This window comes from Lolium rigidum, chromosome 5 (assembly GCF_022539505.1).
Source record: "Lolium rigidum isolate FL_2022 chromosome 5, APGP_CSIRO_Lrig_0.1, whole genome shotgun sequence".
NCBI classification, from domain to species: Eukaryota; Viridiplantae; Streptophyta; class Magnoliopsida; order Poales; family Poaceae; genus Lolium; species Lolium rigidum.
Window position 1 is genome coordinate 87434768 of NC_061512.1, and position 25913 is coordinate 87460680.

Consider the following 25913-nt stretch of genomic DNA (forward strand, 5'->3'; position numbering starts at 1 on the left):
CCACTCCACCAAAAAGAATTGCAAATTTCAAATCTTTTTCTCTTTCGGCCATTAACACAAACACTTGGCAGGCATGATTTTCAATTACACACACACTCTATTACCAATTATTCAAGACAATATACCAATTACCACATGAAACATTTTATGTTTCCAACCAAATAGCAATAAATGAAGCGACTTTCAACTTTCGCCATGAACATTAAAAGTAAAACTAAGAACACCAGTGTTCAATATGAAAAAGCGGAGCGTGTCTCTCTCCCACACAAGGATGTTTAGGATCCGATTTTATTCAAACAATGAAAATAACAAAACAAAAATAAAAGCACACAGACGCTCCAAGTAAAGCACATAAGATGTGACGGAATAAAAATATAGTTTCACTAGAGGTGACCTGATAAGTTGTTGATGAAGAAGGGGATGCCTTGGGCATCCCCAAGCTTAGACGCTTGAGTCTTCTTAAAATATGCAGGGATGAACCACGGGGGCATCCCCAAGCTTAGACTTTTCACTCTTCTTGATCATATTATATCATCCTCGTCTCTTGATCCTTGAAAACTTCCTCCACACAAAACTCAAAACAATCTCATTAGAGGGTTAGTGCATAATCAAACATTCACATGTTCAGCAAAGACACAATCATTCCTAACACTTCTGGACATTAACCAAGGCTACTGAAATTTAATGGAGCAAAGAAATCCACTCAAACACAGTAAAAGAGGCAATACGAAATAAAAGGCAGAATCTGTCAAAACAGAACAGTCCGTAAAGACGAATTTTTTCGAGGCACTTAACTTGCTCAGATCAGAAAACTCAAAACTAATGAAAGTTGCGTACATATCTGAGGATCACGCATGAATTTTTTCAGAATTTTTAGATTCTTCTACAGAAAGAAAAACCCGAATTCGTGACAGCTAAAAATCTGTTTCTGCGCAGAAATCCAAATGTAGTATCAACTTTCTATCAGAGACTTTACTTGGCACAACAATGCAAGAAAATAAAGATACAAAGGTATTTCTACAGTAGTAACAAGCACCTTGACTCAACAAAACAGTAGCAAAATAAAAACATGGGTTATCTTCCAAGAAGTGCTTTCTTTATAGCCATTAAGATGGGCTCAGTAATTTTAATGATGCTCTCGCAAGAGATAAGATTTGAAGAAAAAGAGAGCATCAAAAGCAAACAAGGAACACTTTTAAGTCTAACCCACTTCCTATGAAAAGGAATCTTGTAAATAAACAAGTCATGTAAGCATAATGCAATAAGCATAGGAAAACAAGACAAGCGCAACTTCAAGATTTTAAGCAAAAAGAGAGGTGTTTTAGTAACATGAAAATCCCTACAACCATATTGTCCTCTCTCATAAAGATTTTCAGTAGCATCATGAACAAACTCAACAATATAACTATCACATGAAACATTCTTATCATGAGCTACATGCATAAAATTATTACTCTCCACATAAGCATAGTCATTACTATTAATTGTAGTGGGAGCAAATTCAATAAGATAGCTATCATTATTATTCTCATCACCATAATCATCATATATAGGAGGCATATTGTAATCATAATTAATTTTCTCCTAAATAGTAGGTGGACTGAAAATATGATAGTCATCATTGTAATCATCATATATAGGAGGTAATGTATCATCAAAGTAAATTTTCTCCTCCGTGCTTGGGGGACTAAAAATATCATGCTCCTCAAAACCAGCTTCCCCAAGCTTAGACTTTTCCATAGCATTAAAAATGATAGTGTTCAAAGAATTCATGCTAAAAACATTGCTACAACTATTTTGCAAACAAAGTTCAATATAAAGTTCATAAAGATCTCTAATTTTTTTGTTGTTTTCCATTAAGCCTAACTAGTGAAGTCACACAACTTAGTGTTCTCAGGAGTACTCATTTTAGCGATAATAAAAATAAATAAAGCAAAACCGAATTAAATAAAGTAAAACAAGTAACTATTTTTTTGTGTTTTTGATATAAAGAAAGCAAACAAGATAGAAAATAAAATAAAGCAAGACAATAAACAAAGTAAAGAGATTGGATGTGAGAGACTCCCCTTGCAGCGTGTCTTGATCTCCCCGGCAACGGCGCCAGAAAAGTAGCTGCTTGTGACGGTAAAGCACACGTCCGTTGGGAACCCCGAGAGGAAGGTGTGATGCGTACAGCAGCAAGTTTTCCCTCAGTAAGAAACCAAGGTTTATCGAACCAGTAGAAGATGAAGGCCACGTGAAGGTTGTTGGTGAAGGAGTGTAGTGCGGCGCAACACCAGGGATTCCGGCGCTAAGGTGGAACCTGCACAACACAATCAAAATACTTTGCCCCAACTTAACAGTGAGGTTGTCAATCTCACCGGCTTGCTGTAAACAAAGGATTAAACGTATGGTGTGAAGAATGATGTTTGCTTGCAAAGAACAACAGAGAACAATGATTGCAGTAGGTTGTATTTCAGATGTAAAAGAATGGACCGGGGTCCACAGTTCACTAATGGTGTCTCTCCAATAAGATAAATAGTATGTTGGGTGAACAAATTACAGTTGGGTAATTGAAAAATAGAGATGCATATACATATCATGATGACTACTATGAGATTTACTTAGGGCATTACGACAAAGAACATAGACCGCCATCCAGCATGCATCTGTGCCTAAAAAGTCCACCTTCGGGTTAGCATCCGCACCCCTTCCAGTATTAAGTTGCAAACAACGAGACAATTGCATTAAGTACCGTGCGTAATGTAAACAATACAAAAATCCTTAGACAAAGCATTGATGTTTTATCCCTAGTGGCAACAAGCACATCCACAACCTTAGAACTTTCCGTCACTCGTCCCAGATTCAATGGAGGCATGAACCCACTATCGAGCATAAATACTCCCTCTTGGAGTCACAAGTATCAACTTGGCCAGAGCCTCTACTAGCAACGGAGAGCATGCAAGATCATAAACAACACATATATTATAGATCGATAATCAACTTGACATAGTATTCCATATTCATCGGATCCCAACAAACACAACATGTAACATTACAAATAGATGATCCTGATCATGATAGGCAGCTCACAAGATCTAAACATGATAGCACAAGAGGAGAAGACAACCATCTTGCTACTGCTATGGACCCGTAGTCCAAGGATGAACTACTCACGCATCAGTCCGGAGGCGGGCATGGTGATATAGAGCCCTCCGGTGATGATTCCCCTCTCCGGCAGGGTGCCGGAGGTGATCTTCAGAACCCCCGAGATGGGGTTGATGGCGGTGGCGTCTCAGTAAATTTTCTCGTATCGTGGCTCTCAGTACTAGGGTTTTCGTGGCGGAAGGATTATATAGGCGAAGGGGCAGAGTCGGGGGACGCTCGAGGGGCCCACCCCATATGGCGGCGCGGCCAGGGGTGGGGCTGCGCCCCCCTATGGTGTGGCCGCCTCGCGTCCCCTCTTCGTCTCCTCTTCGGTGTTCTGGAAGGCTCCGTGGAAAATAGGACCGTGGGCTTTTGTTTCGTCCGAGTTCCGAGAATATTTCTCGTAGGATTTCGAAACCAAAAACAGCAGAAAACAGGAACTGACGCTTCGGCATCTTGTTAATAGGTTAGTACCGGAAAATGCATCAAAATGATGTAAAGTGTATATAAAACATGTGAGTATTGTCATAAAACTAGCATGGACCATAAGAAATTATAGATACGTTTGAGACGTATCAGCGCTCATCGTGTTCTTTGCCGTGTTCTTCTTGTTCATTCCTCCCCCCCCCCCCTCTCTTGTTCTTGGTCAATTAGTGAGATCGGGCCACAAATCGAGGCTTAAGACCTCATCACTTCGACTCCCCTAGACACGGCGGCAATGCGCAGGTAGTACCCGGTGTCACATGGGTCCGATAGGAGGAAGTTCTGCAAACCGAATTTGTATCAGGTTTCATGTGCATGTCCATCGTGTTATTTGTTTTTCTTCACGTTCCCCTCCATTCCTCTTGATAATCCAATATCGGGCAACTTCCGTGGCTTTTGAGCATCTCCGGCCGTATCCCCAAACGGCGGCGGATCGAGCATTGGGGGACGTGTTTTCTTCGTGTCGCGTTTTCGGGACGTCGCTCCCCAGCCGCTTCCCTCAAACGCGACCCCCAAACTTATTTTTACATTAAAATACTTTTTTATTTCATTTTGATTTCAATAGAGAGGAGGAACATTACACAAACTAATACATAATTGGGAACATGATTTCCACAAACTAATACATAATAAAACATTGCAAAATGAGGAAACCTGCTAAGAAAGAACACTCGCAGGCACTCTCAGTCACCTAAACTGGAAAATCCAGCTGGTAATGATAGCCATGTTGGTCCTTTGCAAGGAGAACATACAGAAACCAAACCTCCGTTACCATTTTCTTTGCGAAGAAAGAACACTCGGCGTGTTCAATCGTCCTCCTCTTCGTCGTCGTTGTGGTAGTGTTGGCGGCAGGACGTGTCGTCGAACACCTTCACGCTCATATCCACGTCGCCTAGGTAGGAGAATGTAAGCACGCAGCCGGCTTGGAGGTCATGGTAGCGCGCGAACTTCTGCCAGCCGGTGTGGAGGTACACCTTGTCGCGCCCGTCGAAGAGGACGTCCACCGGCCACCGGCAGCAGTCGCAGCTAACCTCCCGCAGATGCAGCGCGGCCAGCTCGTTGCCGGCGACGAACTCGGCGAACTTGTCCGGCAGCCTCTGGATGTTGAGTGGGTCGCCATTGAGGACGACGATGAACTCGAACAGCACTTGGTGCTCTTCCTGCAGATACGACGATGAAGACGATGGCGTCGCAGGCGACGACGACCGTGCAGCTCTTGGTGCTCCAGCACGGCCGCAGCCACGACCACGGTCGCGACCTCGGCCTCTGCCTCTACCAGCCATGGCCCTCGACTCTAAAGATGGTGGCGGCTAGGGTTAGGGAGAGAGGCGCTAGGATTTGTGTGTGAGGGATGATGCGAGAGCGCCCCTTTTTATAGGCAGGGAGCAATGGCGCTCATTAACGCCGACACGAAGAGCTAGGCGCGACGAGACACATCGCTGCGCCTCTACGAAAACTGCACCATCGATGTGCGCTAGTAACTTTCGTCGCGAGTTAGGCGATGATTAGGTTAAACTTGAATGTGCCGCTGACGTGTCGGTTGTGCCGCTGACGCATCGGTCCCGCGTCTCCTCGCATCGCTTTTCGTTGTGTCAGGCGTGCCCGGAGCGTCCCCTATGGATCGGGACAGGCTCGGGACCCGAACACCGTTTTGGGCCACGCCAGACGGAAGGAGACTTTGGGACACGCGTTGTCCGACACTACCAAATACCTTTGGGGGTCGCTCTGGGCTTTGGGGGGCGCGGCTGGAGATGCTCTTAGCCCACATCAGTATGTCAATTCGACCATGCTCCCACATCAGTATGTCAATTCGACCATGCTGACAGAAGGAACCTCCAAGTTTTTCACGGTCTAGTGAAGTACAATAAACCTAGTAAACTAGAGGCCAGTTGGACCTAAAGCAATCGAAAAATTGACTCGTTATTCAGAGTCAGTAAACAATGAAATGAATTAGACTCCTAACCCAGGTTAATCGACACTAAATGAAATCTGATGTAATTATACAATCAGCATCCCCTTCGGATCATGCACAGGGGTTAGAAGTTATGTGATCTCCTTATTTCTCTTGTCACTGGAATGGCCAGTCTTTCTCTTGTGGCGACTGAAATCTGACACAAACCGGAATGTCTGACCGCAGCCAGGTATCTTGCACTCGTACGGTCTTACCCCGGTATGTACCCTCATGTGCTCTGTCCTCGCCCATGGCCACTTGAATGTCTTGTTGCAGCCCTTCCATGCACATTGGAGTGGCCTTTCATCCATATGCACTTTGCGGTGCTGAAGCAAGTATTTATGGCAGAAGAATTTTTTCTTGCATCCTTTAACAGGACAGATATCACGCTTGTGCAACAACAAGTCCTGCTCTGTGCTGAAGCTCATGTCACACCCTTCTATATCACACGGAAATGCTGCTGCATTATCACCTGCTTGGCGTTTGATTTTTCTTTTACCAGTTTGCAGTTTGCCTCGAGAATTCACTTTTACTTCATCCATTTGTTCATCTGGAATTTCGCCTCGAGAATTCACTTTTACTTCATCCATTTGTTCATCTGGAACTTCGTACCAGCTATCTTGTGTGTCTTCATATTCTTCGTTAAGCAAATACTGCGCAGCTTTATCTTCGCCGTGACCTTTGTCAAACTTTCCAGTTATGCCATCATTCTTTTGCTTCCTAGAGCTTGACTTTATGTTCACCATTTGCAATTTCTTGTCTCCATTCAAAAAAATATAATTTGCTTTGCCCTCACTGGATTTTCCCTTGCAGCATTCCAATTTACATCCAGATTTCACTTTCACGGCCTCAAGTCTTTGTTGTGGACTGTTGTCCAAGTTCCCTACTGTAGCATTATCTCCACTATGTATGTCATGCCAGCACTCCACATCATTATCCTCAGCGTGTAGTGCATTAGAGTTGCTGCTTCTTTTATCATCCTTACCACGCCTTCTGCCTCTAGATTCCACCACCACATCATCACTTTTTTCTTCTAAAACTTCATCCCAGTTGTCTATGGCGGCTTCCCCTATGCGCTCTACATTAAGCAGATTGTCCAGGGTGTTATCTTCATTGTAATCTTCTTGAAACTGTCTATTTATCTCAACAGTTTTTTGCTTCCAACAAATTGATTTCTTGTTCATCTTTTGCACTTTCTTATATCCATTCAAAGAATCATGTCTCCCCTTGCCCTTGCTGGATTTTCTCTTACTACCTTGCAATGATCCTGGAGATTTAGCTTTCACAGCATGAAGTCCTTGGTCTTGAACCTCTTCCAAGTTTCCTATTGCAGCATTATCTCCAGCATCTATGTTAAGCCAGCAGTCCACATCATTATCTTCATCGTAAAGTTCATGAAAATTGTTGTTTCTTTTATCATCATTTTGCTTGTTAGAACTTAACTCTGTGATCATGCTTTGCAAGGTATGTTGTTGATATCGCTGAGTGCTTGGTGCTTCCGCGATTTCAACCCCTTTATGCTTAGTATCATGGTCATTGAAGTTTCCAGGCTGATCACTGATGGTTCCAGAGTTCATACAACGACTACTGCGATGCAATATGGTTTCATCACTGGCAGAGCATCTCTTCTTCTGGGCTCCAGATTTTTCAATAGAGTCCCCTCCCTTTCTTCTGGGTCTTTTTGATGGGCTACTGTTGATCACTGCATTACATTTAGTCGATCGTTCCTCTTGTATTTTGTCATGGGACTTAGCACCAAACATCGGTTTGCTCCAAACCGTGGCATGATTCCGTTCTTCACGCCCACAAGCTAAAAATGGATGTACTTGGTTTGACATCCAGACTTTCCCACACCATGATCCAGCCACCCTTTTCTTTGACGCGCCTGATCTTTGTCGTCCGTATTCTATCACGTTGTCTGGGTTTTCTTGGCCAAATGCTTCGTAAATGATGGAATTGTATGGTATCTGCTTGCTGTAAAGTGGGGATTTGCTCTGTTTTGCACTGTAATATATACTGATACCCATTTTAACTGCCCAGTCACTGCTTGCAGGTTCAGCATCTTCATCCTGCAAAGCCAACTGAATTCTTCTGATGTCATCTTCGGCCGCTTCTTCAAAATTTATATCTTTCCAATCATGCTTCAAACCAAGTTCTTTTGCTATGAATTTTGCGGCTGACTCTGCTCTAGGATATTCTGCAAGTACAATGTAAATAATCAATCAAGAACAACTTAATTTTACATGGAATGCATGATTGACGTCCACTACAATAACATTATGTGCAAAGATCACACAAAAATGAATCATGATACACACAGCCCATATTTACTAAAAAAACAAGAATATATGACTATGGGAGCACTAAAGCTTTTGAAGCGCTCTCAGCTTCATGGAGTCCTTGTTAAAAGAAAGGATCTAAACCTTGTTATCTCATTTGCAAAGCGATATTGAAGTGTTCATCTCCCGTGTGTTGTTGAGAATATATATATTGCACCCTTCTCCATACACCAAAGAGTATACAGCGGTCAAGTTTAAACTATGGACTGAAAAAGAAAATTCATCCAAATTTCTTTTGAGTATCTTGTAGTTACTACTAAAGTTGATTTAATTGGTGTATCAGGAGCAGGAGTATACACTCCTAGGATTATGGATTCATATGACTACACCAAACTACTGGGAGTGCATACTCTCACCTTTATTGTATCACTTAATAAATGAACTATACATTATCTCTATCTGCATACTGACATACTAATTCAGATTTAACAAAGCAAATAGCATGAAATAGCATAGTTGGGAATTTCAATAGGAAATCAAATAGCATAGTTCTTAGGTTTGCAATCTCTCCACATTTCATGACTAAACTTATTTTACCACCATTTCAATGATAATCGTAAAGGTTTACCAGAATCAGCAATAAGGTAATATTGTTTAAGCCCAAGACTAAACTTATTTTGATAGTGGCATTGTATTCAACCCGGAAGGAGTAATATTGTTTAAGCCCTAGATTTGAAGATAAAATAAATACACTTCTCAACTATAACTATCGCAGAAGTTCACTTCTCAACCTTGAACTCTAAAGCTGTTCAACATTTTAAGGTTAGAATACTTTGTGGAAATTAGGGAACAGTGTAAATACCCGGATGACACAAAAGCATAACGTTAGCACCACCGATTTTTTGAAGTTTTGTCCATGTTTCCAAAGCATGTTCTAGACAAAAGACATGCATTCTGCAAGAATCTTTGTTGTACTTGAGCTTGGTCAACATATCTGGTTCAACTGAAGGCTTAACTGTGTTTACATGAGTATCCAAAGAGGCTGTTACACCTGATATGGTTAGATCATTACCCAAATCAACATACACAGAACACTGATCATAGGGAGTTCCTTGCTCTCCAAGCTTTGTAAAATGGTTGATACCTGTGTCCCAAGTGGATCGAGTTATTGTCCTACTGTTATGCTCTATACTTTTCATAGATGCTGTGGCTCTGGCTTCACAACCCTCTTCATACAGGTGCAAATTTTTCCTTTGGCATTGAACCGTACTCGAGAAGCTAACTGATGTTTCCAAGAACCGAATATCAGTGCCTTGGTTTGCTGAATCATTTTTCTCGCTATCAGTGGATACATTATCAGATTTTTCCTCATCAGAATATGATGATTCGTATGCAGAAGCTAGAAGCCCAAGAGCAGAGGTGCACCCATTGTTGTTTCTGCTGTATAGTTGTCTACACCGATCAGAAACTTGGGCTAAACTTACCCCACGTATTCCAGAAGCTTGTCCTGTAAAAAAAAAAAGACATGGTATTTATGGCATTTCTTCCAGGTACGCAAAATGAAAACAAAGTTCATAATAACAGTTTTATCTATTAGTTGGTTTTTTGATGCAGGAAATCAGGAATCCATGGTAAAATGCTGCTGATGCTTTTTTATCACTTGGTGAAAATAAACAACTTTTAAGATAAGATACAATTGCGACATGTATTGTCCTTGAGCCTTTCAAAGATAAATCTATTGATTTTGAAACAAATGATTCACTGTTTGATATTATGGTTACAGGAAATACTGAAGTACAAAAATATTAGCAGATCGGTCACCTTTCATAGTACAAATATTTATACTACCATTTCGAATGTACTTATCCAAGATTATTTCTGTTAGCTCCAATTTGACCAAAACCAGAAAGAGGATTAGGATGACATTTACGCATTTACGATAAAAAAAACAATGCCATAACCTGTACAACACCAATAAATGACACAATGGGCGACAAGATAATCATATGGGTAAAAGTGATTGGGGATATAAGATCAATTCTCGCTAACCTTGCTGAGGAACCATCTCACAATTTTCAGTTATCCAATTCGAGGTGTCATCTGATTTACTAACTTCTCCAAGTTCTGCACTCAATGGAATGTCCTCCCCAGACATGACAAACTGAACTGCCGCTTCTCTAGGTTGAATGATGGCTACACAAGCGAAGCTTAATATGCCACACTGAACACATGGCAACCGCCCTTGATTTAAGAGCCCACCTCCCCAAGGTGATCTATCTTTATGAATTACTCCATTCTGCACCTTGGATGTTGATAAACTAAAGGCAGCAGTATCAAGTTCGCCGTATTTTGTTTCATAAACCTTCCTTCTGTTGCATGCAGAGAAAGATGCTTCAGTAATAGACTGAGACCCACTCATGTTCTCTACCATTATACGTTTGTCTAGTGCCACGTCAACAGACATATTTTCCACTGCCTGCCGGATAATACTACAGTGACCACCTGTCAAACTTTGTTTAACACTGAAATCTGGTTCCATCATCGTAGGAAAGGATGTAGGAGGAATCACAATCTCCGGAACAATTATACAAGAACTCTTATCCAGAAGGATACTAAGCAAATTGTTGTTTTCAATTACACTACCAACAAATTCTTCTTTCACCATTATCTCTCCTTCATCCTTCTTCTTCTTAGCCCTTAACCGAGAGCTTCTTGGAACAGTATGAAAATCGTTTGGTTCCCTATAACAGACAGATAGTGTTTCGGAATATATCCAACCACATTAATATTAACTCTATGAAATTATCAAAAAAAAAATTACACTTGCTATCCATTTTGAGGAGATGGCTACATCATAACTAGAGAGGCTAGTTTAATGAGATGAAACTCCAATGCATCCATTAGGAATCATTTGGATTCCAGAAACATATCTAGTTATCATCTCGGTGTAGTAACTTAAAATAGTGATATACAAAAATTGTATCTGTTTAGTATTGCATAAACGAAATGTTCTATGAAAAAAGAACGACATCATATTCGTTAAAGCGCACCTTTGACGTAATGACAATGCTAGCTCGTAAAGCAACTGATAATGAGATATCATTGGACCACAATTAGTTGAAGCCCTCCGGATTGCAGCTTCTTTGGCCACTTGCAACCAGAGAGGCGTGGCAATATTTGTTGCTTCCCCGCAATTAAATCCTGTGGAAACAAATAGTTGAATAAAGTAATTGTTTAAAAGCATGGGAGTTGAAACCCTTTACAAAATTGGTACCTGTAAATGTTCGGACGACATAATAAAATACCAAACTTTGTACATTTATATACCAACTGAAAGAGCTTAGCACAGGTTTTACTAGTTATCATTTCAACTTTGTACATAGGCATAGGTGTGCTTGGATAAATAGGATGCTAAGTTTCCTTCTAAACTGCCTACAACATGATTATAACTCTGCTATTAATCATGAATAAAAGCTCTTGATTCACAAAACGAAAATGCCAAACTTAAAACACTCTAGGGATCTGGTAGCCAGAACAATGAATACATGTTATCCACATCTGCAAATGAAGTCGCAAACCCCAACCGGTTGAACCATCATATTCAGTTATCAAGTAATTAGGTCACACTGACCAAGATATTTCAAGCACGTGGGAGCTCACAGTTAATTCCTCTAAAAGAACTATACATTGAAACATTTTATCACAGGTGTAGAATAACGGGTGTAACCAATGGTTGTCATCAAGATCAGCAATAACATTATTACTCCACTGTCTTAGTTATGACCAAATAAAATAAAATTGTAGAACCCCCAATTGAAAGTAGCTTCCCGAAATTCTACTACCTCTGTTCCAAAGTAAGTGTGGGAACTTTGTCTAGATGACGCATTTCAATGTGTAGATACATCCGTATTTCGAGAATATTGCGACAGTTATTTTGGAACGGAGGGAATGTTTCTTAAATAACTGAAAACTCTGCAACCTCTCCTTAACAATAATGAGTGGAATAAGTAAATCATTATACACATGCAGGAGCAAACAGATAACTTTTGCAAGGACAATTACTTTCCAGCAAATGTACTCTTATGTATATAGACATGATAGATGGCCTACCGTGGCTAAAACCAGAATGATAAGCTCCAGGAAACGTGATAACAAATTCTCCAGGGTTTTGAACCAATCTGCTTTGGAGAAGTATCTATCAATAAATATACCCAGTACTCAAAATAATAGCCAAGAGTGAATATCACAAACAAGAATGTTAAACCATGCGCCAGTACCTGCAGCAAGGAACTCCAGCAGAAAGAAGCATTTCAGGAGACAAGAGAGTCGTCTTCTGATTTAAAGTTTGAAAGGCCACTGCATGTGGTAACATAAGTAGCCCATTAACAATTTCTAATATATGGATTAAAAAGAGAATCATTTTTCATGAATATTCAATACTATGATTAGGCAATAAAAGATCTATAGACAAAGCCATCTGGAAATATGTGGTTAATATTGATTTGAGATAATTTAAACCAGGCAAACTGGCATTGTAATTATGAAGAGTCAAATGCACCATAGGTCACTGAACTTATGTGGGAATGTTATTTGGCTCCCTGAATTTATAAATTGTACAATCAGGTCCCTAAACCTGTATAAATGTGCCGATCAAGGTCCAAATTGCAGTTTGTTAGTAATGATCATGTGACATTGTGATCATATTTAAGCCGAGAATTAAACATGCAGTTGCAAACTAAGGTCAATCAGGAACTTAGACAAGAAGTCAAATGAAATGTGACTACTTCCTTTGAAACTCGGTTACAGCTCAAGTGGTTTGTTTTCCAGTAAGGCATAAATATTAATTTTAAAACAATCTCAAATGACGGCCATGAGTTAAAGTTGTGATTTTGATTTTAACATGGTAGATTTATAGTCGTGCCACTAAATTTCATCCGTCATAATGACATAAAATATGGTGTTGTGCCAACAGCGGAAGTGTATGGTGGCGGTGATATGGCGAGGACTGCAAGCGGAGATGGTGCGGCGGCGACGCGACTACTATGACCAGAACTCGAAACTCTAACGACTCTAGACGCTAAGACCAGCACGCGACACAACGATTGCAGACAAAGACTCAAAAAGCAAAAACTGAAAAGATCATGCAATGGCTTGGCAGGGGCTATGGGACGGATGATCTAAACCTAATATATTTTTGTGGAGCTTTTTCTGGGTTATAGGTAAAACAAATCTACACTAGTAAAACTGTAAATCTCACCGAGCAACCTGAAATCTGATACCACTTGATATATGGGCCCAACCAAACTAAATTCAGGATTCTCTCCCCTTCCATCCCTCTTCAATCTCCCTTTCTCTCTATTAAGGATGATTTGATTAACAACCACATCCTATGCATGCACAGTTTGTCTGATAAGCGCACATTTACTTTAGTCTGACCTAACTGAAATGCCTCAACATCAGCTTACCCTCGTTAAGCCACTCCCTTGTCTCATTACCTACCCACAAACCACAAACTCTACACTGCTGTGACCCTTCCAAGCCTACCAGGATGTGGCAGTGTAGCCTCCTATAACCATTGAGATTGCCATGGTCCGATTTGAAACTGAAGCCTCTACTTGCCAAGTTCAGTGTATAGTATCCAGATAAAAACCTACAGTAACCTAAAGGTCCCACTAACTGATACATATTCGCTGCTCATTATCTCGAGGTCATAAATTTCATACTAAAGGGCACTGAATCATGGTTAATGTACATGCTCTTGTCATTACACATTGCTCATAAGTATATAATATATACTAACCGACATGTCAGTATTAACCCCCCATTGCGGCAGAAATTCACAATGCAACACAACGTTTTGAGTCTGCAAGTCAAGAATGGAACACATCCGACCTTCCAAGCAAGTCAAAGTGAACTCAAGCAGTGGCAAGCAAGGAACAAAAGTTCAGTATAAGCAGAGTGAAAACAGATGACTCACTTATTGCGTTGAGGTCATCCGCGTACCCGTGTACGCGAACAGCGTCCTCGAAGGCGAGCATGGCGTCACGGGGCACGCCGTACCAAGTCTTGGACTTACCGAAGTGGAGGTAGTTGAGGCTGTGCAGTTCGTGGTCTTCCACGTGCCATGCGAACCAGCTGTAGAGCATCGCCACGTACAGCATCGGCGTTGTGACGCCCGCCACGTCTCGGGCCATTGCCCGCAGCAAAGAGCCTCGTGCGCGCGGAGCTACCCTCATGTTCCACTCGGTCTCACCGACGTCCCTTGGCGCTGGCGCCGCATTGCCGGTCTCCAGTTCCAGCTCCTCCGGCTTGACAAAGCCAGACCCTGGCATGTCATTGCCGTACTCGACATTGAACGGCCTAGCGGCACAAGCGCCCCAGAAGAGCGCCTCGAGCTGGAGGGGCGTCGCGTGCTTCGGGGGCGTCGCGTGCCTCGGGAGCTCGAAATCCCGCGCCTTGGAGCGGAAGGCCTCCAGGGTGTAGCGCTCGCCGCTCTCCCAGACGCGGCGGTTCGCGCCGCGGCGGTTCTTCGTGGAGAGTCCCACCTGCTGAAGCCGCGTCGGGAAGGTAGGGACAGCGTCGCCGACGGCGGAGGCGGCCGCATTAGAGGCGAACGAGGCCTTGAGACGCTGAACGGTGGCCTCACGGGGCGGTGCCGGGAGCGGGGGGACGATCTTGCAGATGCCGTAGCGAGAGGCCTCGGGCTCGATCTTGAGGATGTAGGCGATTGGGTCAGCGAACTCGGCGGGGGAGGGGCGGTACTCCGGCGCCACGGGCAGAGTTCGCAGCCACTCCGGCGGGTCCACCGGAGGCAGCGACATGGCGGCGAAGGCGGCGGCGGTGTGGGGTAGGGTTTCTTCAGGCGAGGAATTGCATTTGGGGGGCGATTTGGGGAATCGGCTTCTCTGCTGGCTTGCTGCTGCTGGCTTTGCTAGTGAGAGATAGAGAGAGAAAGGAAGACAAGGACGACGAGGGATAGTGATTTTTTTTTGACACAATCAGTACCATGCCACTATTCGATAAAGGAAATATATTAATATTTTAAAGATACCAATTACACCTAGCCTTCTGCAGCAACTCAATGCCCTATTAGCAATACGGATGCACATAGACAAAAAAGAAAGAAAAATTGCATAAAGGAAAAAGTCCCGCTAGAGTGACCTATTCCTTATAACAGCGGACAAAACATCACCAAGACAATACCAGAAAATCCATCGTCTCTCTCCAAGAAGGGAACAGTGCACAAGCGCCACCATCGTCCTGATCAACGATCATATGTTTTCACCCCGGAGAAAGTCTGCACTCATAAAACAATGCCTTCAACAAGATCATTGTCAGGCACAATCAATTAAGATCAAACCTTGGGTTTCACCCTGCAAGTTTAGACACTGAATTCCTCTTGTGATATCGCCCCCACTTGCCAATGTCGCTGCTCCAAGTCACAAATCACCAAGCTAGAATCTCATCACCACCAGGTAAACAAACCTCCGTTGCTAGTCCTCCTCATGCCATTCTTCGCGTCTAACTTCACCGTGGAACTAAGACATGTCCCATGACGGCAATAGGCCGCAGAGCTTCGAACGCTCTCTCTGAAACCAAACGGTCAGAAAAAGCATAATTGTGCGCGACCGAAACTCATCCACTTCGGTAAACTTCAGGCATGTCGTCCATTTGGAATTCGTCAGCGTAGGCCTCCGGAACTCAACAATCCGTCCAAGATCAATGAAGACAAACGTCGGGCACTTCATCATCATGGTGTGATAGGGATCCAAGGACTGACCGCCACCATTATTTCTAAGCAGACAAGCAAGCTCCCATGTCGCTGCCCGCTGGTTACATGGTAGAGATTCAATCCGGCATTTCGACCCATGGGTACGTCTGCCCATGGGCACCCGACCCGAATGGGTAGGGTATGGGTCTCGATGTTCGTCCATGGAAACGACCCATGGGCAACCCGATTAGTCGTGGGTCGGGCATGGGTATCAGTCTATGCCCACGGGTTGCCCGATGGGCCACCCGATTAATATTACTAATTAAAATAATTGAATTATTTTATACGGTACGTGGGCTATGATACACATACATTATACATGTAGACAGTATACATCGTTTACACACAAAGCTCTTGTATCCAGACACCAAACATGTGCATATTAGTACTACTTGCAGTCACAAAGCCATGAACGGGAACACACCACTCTTCGTGATGAAGCCCAACAATGTGGCGATGTGTTCTAAATATTTGGTTGCGTCAAACTCTCTATTTTTTGTACCCGATGGGTTGCCCGATAGGGTCGGGTTGCCCGATGGGTTTGGGCATGGGTTTCATTCCTTACCCATGGGTAGGGTCGTGGGTCACAGATGTACCCGATAAGGGTGATGGGCATGGGTCTAGTTTAGGTTGACCCGACCAAACCCGACCCATTTCCAGCCTGAGTAGAGATACACAAGCTACAAGCTCACTCCAACAATTACAAAATAAAATATAAAAGAAAGAGCAAACCATTGAGATCTTCAAATTCTTATTTCTTCCATGACACAATCTTGTAGTTCGCACATACCAAACCATAGACCTGAAAATACCAACGAAGGTTCTCCTGTTGTTTTAATTTGAGCCGTAATGCCAAGGCTACATGTAGGCGCAACCATTGAAATAGTCAATCAACATCGGTAAGAGTACCAACACCAATATGCCAAGAAAAATAAACCGAACAGCCTGGTGGACGTCACTGAAGAGCCGAAAGTACGAATCACCATTAACGAGGACGTACCAGTCGGGACAAATATTGCGAGGATAATCCTTCTCGCGACAACCACGAGAAAAGATCCAAAAACGATCTGGCGAAGTAAGATCTGAATATCCATACCTAGATAATTGTAACCGTCCAACACCATCATTGATGCCATGAATAAGATCTTGTCGTCAGACGAAGGTGATGTAGCCCCTACTAAGGCCAAGACTACACCAAGACCAACTAGTCCCCAAAGTGGACCTATGATGCGAGCACGCACCAAGGCACTTCAACAAGAGGTGAATTCGCTCCTTACCATGCTTGATCTTAACCTCCCTTTGAATGGCTTGCTACCTCATGCAAATGTCTTATGTGTAATCAGGTACATCTCAGAAGAAGACCCCCAAGGAAGCCGAGCCATCAAGGGAGGATGTAACATCCCAAATTTTTAAAACAAAGAGAAAATGAATTTCCCTTTTTCCAAAAATGAGAACCAACAAAAACTTTTATTACATCATGTGCTATGCATAGTGCTCATACCTAATCCTTGTGTTATTGCCATGATGATTGTTGGTATGCTTATCAAATGTTCCAAAATCCTAAACCTCACCCTTCTTTTCACCATCCAAGATAAAACAAAATAAAAAAAGAAATTAAAGTAAAAAAGAAAAGGCCTATGTAAGCCTATGGCTATTCTTGCAAATAATGAACTATGCCATGTTCTATCTTGTTTAGATGGTTTGAAAAACATCAACAAACCCAACCTATCACTTACCAACAAAATCAAAAGGTGAAACAAAAATAAAATAAACGTATGCATAGAGGCATATGTGGCACATAGCCATAATGGCAAAACTTGACCTATGCCCTCATACTTTACCCAAATGGTTTGAAACCATTACTAAACTCAACATAACCCTAAATGAACCCAAAGGAATACTTTTTGATCAAAGAGAAACCCAAAATAAAAGAAAGGAAAAATGAAAATAACACCACCTATGTGCTTATGGCCATTTTTGCAAATCTTTAAACTAGGCCAATTGAATTGTTTCAATGGTTTGGAAATGTTCCTAAACTAATAAGAATCACTTTTGAACCAAAGAAATGCAAATCAAATCAAGAGCAAATTAAAAACCAAGTCACATATGATAATGGTCATATGTGACAATTTTAACATCTTACCCTCTTTGAGCCCTTGTATTAAGAGATTTCTAAACTAAACATTCTCAAGTATTTGCACCTCATCCAAGACCTCATCAAGGTGAACAACTTTGGTGTTGACCACCTTGACCAATTCATTCTCTATTGCTTAATATAAGATGGCAAAGTAGCAACACCAAAACAGATTCTAGATTCTATACTTTTTGAAATTTCACAAACCAACTCAATTTTGCACACCACCACCATCATTGTGTTCCAAACATTATTTGAATCACTTCCACCAAAAAGAATTGCAAAAATTCAAACATTCATTTCTTTCGGCCATTACATCAAACACTTGGCAGGCAGAAATCAACTTTGCACACACATGCTATTATCCAGCATGTATTAGACTAAACCCTCAGGCTTTTGATCATCACTAACCTCCTCTCACCCCCAGTATCCCATGCCAGGCTTTGGAGACAGGATTAAAGTGGAGACATGATCACTTTTTAACCATGTCGTGTACCTTGGCCACTCCCATGTCACTCCTCATTTCCATCCATCTCTGGTCCCCTCCACCATGTCCCTCAGCTCGCCCACACTCCCTCTAGCACGCTTGTACCATCCCTGGGTGAAGACGAGCACGCCCACGCCTGGAACGCCACGCGCCCGTACACGCCCAGACGCGCCCAGGCCATGCCAGACGCGCACGGGCACGGCACTGGACGCGCCAGAGCACGCCGTCGCGCCGTCGCATCCGTCCCCCCCCCCCCACTTTCTCCTCTCGAACGCGCCATCACCACACCACCAGCTCCCTCCTGGACAACCTCTCTGGCTCACGGAAGCACTGTCGCCGTCGTCCTCCTCCAAAGTTCGCCGCCGGTACCGTGGCAGACATGGAAGCTACCCGAGCCGTCCCGTCCTCTTTTCGCCGCGCCAGCTAGCACGCAAGCATGCCATGATGTCGCCAACACGCCTGCGTCCTCGCCTTGCCCTTTCGCGCACCAGAACAGACGCGCCATGGACGACCTGAGCCCTGCGCCTCGGCCTCGCCCAGCCGCTATAAAAGGGGCACTCCCGCGCCTCAAAGCTCCACACCACCTTGTTCCCCTCCTCTCACTTGCTCTCCTCGAACCCTCTCCCATCCACATTGTCCACCGTAGCCCTCCAATTGCACGCCGGAGCCCGTGGAGCCGCCGCAGACGCCGCCGTTGATTGGAGCCACCTCCGACGACGCCGCTTGTACCTGGAGCCTCGCCGTCCACGACAACATTGCTGCGCACCTCGCCGCCCATCGCCGGAGCGCCGGTGAGCTCACCAACCCCCGACCCTCGCCGCCAGTAAGCTCGCCTCTCGCCGGAGACGACGACGCTTCTCGCGCGTCCGATCCATTTCTAATCTGACGGCCCCAGTTGAAACTTACCGTTTCACCAGTTAAGTGTGACTGACGGGCGGGACCCCGTGTCAGGCGGCCAGCGTGCCCGTAAGCATAGCTGGGCCGGCCCGTTTATTTTTCCCGCCTAGCCCATCTACTTCAAATTCGAATTAATTTGTTTCAGTGAAATTCAATACTGGTACTTTGCTAGAAATTAAATAACTTCAAATCTACTGATCCAAATTTAATGAATTTTATATATTTGGAAAGCTTATGAAATCCTCTATCAAAACCCACTGGTCTCACCCCTAGATTCTTTGTAGAATTTATGTGATAAAAATAACAAGGCAGTAGGTTTTCAAACTTCAAAAAATTATTAAAAATCAACCATAATGAATTTTGAGGTAATTCAAATTCTCATAATTCACATTTCAAATACTCTAATTGTTTATGTAAAAATATGATATGGTTGTTTCATATGATCATGGGCTAGATTCAAATAGTGGCTATATGGCCATTTCTAGCTCATCTAAATTATTTCAAAAATAATATTTAAATCCTATGAGATGTAACATCTCATTTAAATCTTTGTCTCAAATACTTCAACATGAGGAATTGACCTTGGTCTATCTATTCTCATCTTGTATTATTTGGTGATATTAAATTATTACTAAGGTAGTGTGAAATTGCATGAGGTGTAATACCTCATTTAAATCATTTTCCCAAATGATAAATATGAAGTGTTGACCTTGGTCAACATGTACTCATACTTTATCATTTGAGGAGATTAAATCTTAACAAGATTCAATGAGAGGAAATTACTTCTCAAAGGAAATAAATGGAAACCCTAGTAAATATTTCAATAAGAGGAAATTACTTTTCAAAGTAAATAAAAGTCAAACCCTAGTATGGATGCTTGTGATGACAATAGGTCATCTTGTGTGAACCATTATGGTTGCTAGATTACTTAAGTATTTGTTTGGTGATTGTATACCTCGTATTCGTTTATAGACGCTAGTACCGAGCAGTACTAGGAGGAGGAGGTCTACCTTGAAGAAGAAGAAGAGAACTTTGATCACTACACTAACCAAGGCAAGCTATACTCTTGCAAGTTACCCAAATGCAAAGCTCTACTAGAGCAAGGCACCATCACATATTACTTTATGTTTATTGATCCCAACCCAAGTATTTATCTTACAAGTTTTGACTTTGGTTTATCAAATTTTAGTTTTGATTCATGATTCACTTGGTCTAGATATGGAGTAGTACAAGAGCATCACATTTAGCCTAGAGAAAACTAAAATTGACTACTCTAGATGGGAAACATGTGAAAACCAATGACTTTGAAAACCTTGGAATGATGAGTCATTCTATTGAAAGATTTTGAAGGTGAATATGACTTGTGAATGACATGGTGAACTTTACAAAAACTGATGGTTGGGTTTGGATGCGATACCATTCCAATTTGAAAGTACCCCCACAATACCCAACATGGGTAAGGGCTTAACTAGAAATTTATGTGCTTTAGTATGGGTTCCCTCTAAACAAGCGTCATAGGGGTTATGCCGAGGCTGCCTCCATTGAAAGTGAAATGATGTGAAATGACGTGAAATGAGGTGACTGTCCTACCCAAGCCCTGTGCAGTTCCCAGGATGACGGTTGGTTATCACTCGGAGGCCAAGCTCATGGGGAGAGGTGTCTATACTAGGGTATGTAAGTGAAAGGTTATGGTTGGTAGTCCGCACACGGAGTGTGATAAATCAGGGTCAGTTAACCCTGACGGATTATTGCAAATGTTGTGGCAAAAGTGTGCGACCTCTGCATAGTGTAAAACTATTCGAATAGCCGTGTACACGGTTATGGACGATTGGAAAGGCCATATTGTTCCGTCATCAGACCATTTTCAAAATGTGACATATGAATGGTGACTTGTGACTTGAACTTGAAAGGTGAATTTGAATTGATCACACAGAGTTGTGGGAATGACACTAATGTTCCCACTTGAGTTAGTTAGGCAAATGAAGAGTCTTTTATTACTAAAGTGCATATGAAATAAAATTGGCTTTGTGCAAATGAACCTAGAGCTTAGCACCCCCTTACCATAGTTGATAGTACTTACATTAGTATTAGTTTGCGAGTACTTTAAAGTACTCACGGCTTTGTCCCTGGCTATTCAAATGGCCAGACTATGAAGAGGAGAACCATTACCAGGATGATGGACAGCAAGACGTCTATGATAACTAAGACTACTCCTGACGTCAAAAGTTGCCTGTGGAACAGATGGACCGCAACCACTACTTCGCTTCCGCTATGTGTTTTGTAATTGATCCTTAGATCAACTATTGTACTAAGACTGGATCATGTGATCCTTTATTGTAAGACGATTATGGTATGTAATGAATGATGTTCTGTGATATCAATCTATTATGTCTCGCAAAAACAATATTCCTAGGATTGCGATGTACGGCATAATAGGCATCTGGACTTAAAAATCCGGGTGTTCACAGAGGAGAAGAATGCGGAAAAGAAAAGCTGGAGCAAACCGGCGCCAGAACCGACAGCGTCTACGCTGAAACCATACCGGTCCGCCGGAATAGCCGGAACGGCTTACATTAGCATGTTTCAATAAACCGGAACCTCCACCGGCCCTCACGCCGGAAGCGTTCCGGCGCACAGCTCGGCTGTGCCGGTTTTACTACCGGAACTCGTCGATTCATGTGGTTCAAACTGCGACCTGCCTTGTATTTTACTAACTTTCCCCTCCATACTATATATACTTCCAGGTCGCCCAGCTCTCGATTAACTCATAGTTTTGAGATATTTTCGGAGATTGGCTCCTCTACCTCTAGGATTCCTCTCCTCTGTAATACAAGGCTACCTTGGTGGATTTGAGACTTGCTTATGAGTGATTCTAGTGTATCCCACTCTCTCACTCATACCCTTGCTCTTGATTTCAACCCCAATCTCTCATACATGGATTCTACCTTCTAGGTCTTTCCTTGTATGATTCTATTGGCTTAGTTTAACCAGCTAAGGAGGTTCAATTTGGTTTGTATCTGGGTGTGTGTGTTGTGTTTTTCCTTTGGAGTATATTTCCCCCTCTTTTCACATCCCCTCATCTCCCACTTTGGGTCAATTCATGAATTGGGACAACATCTGGAGGCTCAAGCCTCATCATATGGTATCATCAGCTCTTGGTTACCACGGATTTGACCCCCCACCCCCCACCCCATTTTGTTTCTAGAAAATTTCAAAAAAAATCCAAAAAAATTCCAAAAAATAGCCCTAAATTTGCCTTGGATGGAACTGAGATTTCGTTGAGTTTTTTGTGGTTTTGATCCAATAGAAACTTGTCTTTGGTGTCCATCCCTAACCCTCCCCTTCTTAAATTTGGTCATTTCCCTTCGAATCCAACGTTTGACTTTCGTCAAGTTCATCACGAACTCCGATCTGGTGGTGAAACCGGCAGACCGGAACAAATCGTCGATAGGACCGGCAGACCAGAACCCCAACTGGAACGGACCGACAGAACCGGCAGACCGGAACCACCACCAGAAATTTCCGGCGACAGTACCGGCACCGCCGGAATTCCTGCTAACTGCACCAATTTTCTGACCAAATTTGCTTCGTGGTTGTTTGTTCGGTTTGAGTGCCTTGTTCGTGAAACTAAGCCGCAGCGACGACACAAAGGAGAAGACGACCTCGACACCCCAGATTTGCAACCGTACTCTTGACACCACCACCATCCTTGCAAGTTGTGTGATCATCACCGCCTACGAACCATCTAGGTATAACTTGCAATTCCTTGTAGTCCCTCTTCCTTTTGAGATCTATCCTTGATGAGGGTGCTCCCCGGCAATGCCCACCATGAGGGGCTTAGGGTTGACGGAATCCTACAGGCTGACACGAGACATCGGATACCAAACAAATGGGGAGAGAGATTTACCCAGGTCCGGGGCTCTCGATGAGGTAAAACCCTTACTTCCTGCTTGTCTGATCTTGATTATCGAATATATCGGGTTACAATGGGGTAGCCGAAGGCTATGGTTGTGATCTCGTCGGGAGGCTAATATTCTAAGGTCCTAGCTCCTGACTTGCGGCGAATCTATGTGTTCCAGTTGTCTTCCGGCAGACCCGCTCCTGGCCCTTATATTGCAGGCCAGGTCCTGAGAGTTCTGTCCGGATTCGACTAGGTTACAAAGAGATCTACTATAATATTTCCTTGTTTAACGTCTTCTTGCCTTGTTCGTCAAGAATCCTTCTTCGGATGAACCTTCTTTACTAGAACCGACGTATGGGCCCACCTTGGTCGCTGGGCAATCTTCATGGGCCCCTGGTTGGGCCGTAGGAGGTAGCCTAATGTTGGTTACCCGAAGGGTAATGCCCACATCAGTAGCCCCCGAGTGACTGGCCAAATTAAAGCTTCGGGCAGGAACTATATTTGTCTTCTGTCAAATGTCCATAGCTGTCGAAAAGACTTGATCCTTCCTCATCATTTTGAAGTCGATATTGCTTTTTGTCGGATGCACATCTAGCGCTCCCGATGGGAGTAGCCCCCGAGTCTAGGGACGGATGCTTGTAACCGTGCATAGACTCAAGTTGTACTACTCGAAGATTCTGATGCCAATGTTTTTCTAAATTGTCATAATCATCTGATATCTTTTTCTATATCGGGTCCTTTAAACTTCAAGTGAAGTCACGTAATATGATAGTACGTGAGGGATAAGAGTAACATGCCTAGTTTTACTCGATAAATCGATGCTGGTTAACTGCCGATGGCAAAACAACGTTACTCTACTCAGAATCAAGTCCTCGGGCTTGATCCTGCATCTTCTGAAATCTTCGGGTTTGTTTCCCTTTGTCTTCATTACTTTTTATCGGGTACGCGTCCAGCGCTCCCGATGGGAGTAGCCCCCGAGTCTAGGGACGGATGCTTGCAACCGTGCGTAGACTCAACTCAAGCAACTCAATATTGTAGATTCCTTCGGATGCTTCATGAGGAGCCGATACTTTTGGTGACATCATCAGTGACATGGCTTTTGCGGCGGCTCGATTGACATGACGTGACTTAATGGGCCCACCCTAGTTCTGTGCGGTCAGATAGGAAATGACTGATCCTTGCGCATTGACCGAGGCATTTCCTCGTTTGTCGTGCGTTGGGTAATGGGCCGCCGGTTTCTCTCCCTTCCTGACACGTGTGCGATTTGATCCTCGCCCACTTCCCCATGATGTGAAATTAACGGCCACATTATTCGGCCATCTTTCATTATAAGAGGAGGGGCGTTATGGTTTTAACCTTTTACGCCTCCTATACTGCTCATCTTCTTCCTTTACTTCCGCCCCGCCATTGCCTCTGCATCCAAGAACCTTCACGTAACCATGGGCAAGAAGAGAACGACCGCAGGTTCTAGTGATGCTGCAAGCGCTGCCAAGGCCAAGGAATCCACTGCGTCGCGCAAAGTGGGCGCTACCGCCAATCTCTATTGGGCAGCGTCCACAATCTTGAAGCGTGATGAGAACAAGCTGAGGTCGTTAGGACTCATCTCCTCCGTCGAGTCGGACTTCGTTCATCCAGGTTCTGCTTCTCGCCCGAAGCCCCCGAAGGGTTTCATTGTTATGTTCTCTGCCTTTTTGCAGCGTGGGCTTTCTCTTCCAGCCCACGAATTCCTCTGATGCCTTCTTTTCTCCTACGGGATCCAGCTCTGGCAGCTGACCCCAAATTCTATCATCATCCTCTCCATTTTCATCATGGTATCTGATGCGTGTAGTTGACACGTTCGTTGGGAACCCCAAGAGGAAGGTGTGATGCGCACAGTAGCAAGTTTCCCTCAGTAAGAAACCAAGGTTTAATCGAACCAGTAGGAGTCAAGAAGCACGTTGAAGGTTGATGGCGAAGGAGTGTAGTGCGGCGCAACACCAGGGATTCCGGCGCCAACGTGGAACCTGCACAACACAATCACAGAACTTTGCCCCAACGTAACAGCGAGGTTGTCAATCTCACCGGCTTGCTGTAAACAAAGGATTAGATGTATAGTGTGGATGATGATGTTTGTTTGCGAAGAACAGTAAATAACAATTGCAGTAGATTGTGTTTCAGATGTAAGGAACAGGACCGGGGTCCACAGTTCACTAGTGGGGTCTCTCCCATAAGATAGCAGATGTTGGGTGAACAAATTACAGTTGGGCAATTGACAAATAAAGAAGGCATAACAATGCACATACATATATCATGATGAGTACTATGATATTTAATCAGGGCATTACGACAAAGTACATAGACCGCCATCCAGCATGCATCTATGCCTAAAAAGTCCACCTTCATGTTATCATCCGAACCCCCTCCAGTATTAAGTTGTCAACAACAGACAATTGCATTAAGTATGGTGCGTAATGTAATCAACACAAATATCCTTAGACAAAGCATCGATGTTTTATCCCTAGTGGCAACAGCACATCCACAACCTTAGAACTTTCTGTCACTGGTCCCAGATTTAATGGAGGCATGAACCCACTATCGAGCATAAATACTCCCTCTTGGAGTCACAAGTATCAACTTGGCCAGAGCCTCTACTAGCAACGGAGAGCATGCAAGAACATAAACAACATATATGATAGATTGATAATCAACTTGACATAGTATTCAATATCCATCGGATCCCACCAAACACAACATGAAGGATTACAAATAGACGATCTTGATCATGATAGGCAGCTCACAAGATCGAACATGATAGCACAATGAGGAGAAGACGACCATCTAGCTACTTCTATGGACCCATAGTCCAGGGGTGAACTACTCACACATCGATCCGAGGCGATCATGG

The 25913-nt window shown here is 43.4% G+C and overlaps 1 protein-coding gene across 3 annotated transcripts; it reads right to left on the reverse strand.

The window, feature by feature from the left end:
• Positions 1-5366: 5366 nt before the first annotated feature.
• Positions 5367-14771, reverse strand: LOC124654317 (lysine-specific demethylase JMJ705-like). 3 transcript variants are annotated; one of them, XM_047193330.1, is made up of 8 exons: positions 13817-14771; positions 12117-12195; positions 11950-12017; positions 10890-11040; positions 9889-10580; positions 8984-9346; positions 8702-8890; positions 5367-7757 (listed from the first exon to the last, which is right to left on the reverse strand). In XM_047193330.1, exons 1-8 carry the CDS (start codon positions 14658-14660, stop codon positions 5653-5655), a joined length of 4491 nt encoding a protein of 1496 aa, XP_047049286.1. In that variant the 5' UTR covers positions 14661-14771; the 3' UTR covers positions 5367-5652. The 3 variants fall into 3 exon arrangements, with proteins under 3 accessions (XP_047049286.1, XP_047049287.1, XP_047049285.1); XM_047193331.1 differs by having other exon boundaries at positions 8702-9346; positions 9889-10208; XM_047193329.1 differs by having other exon boundaries at positions 8702-9346.
• Positions 14772-25913: the final 11142 nt, after the last annotated feature.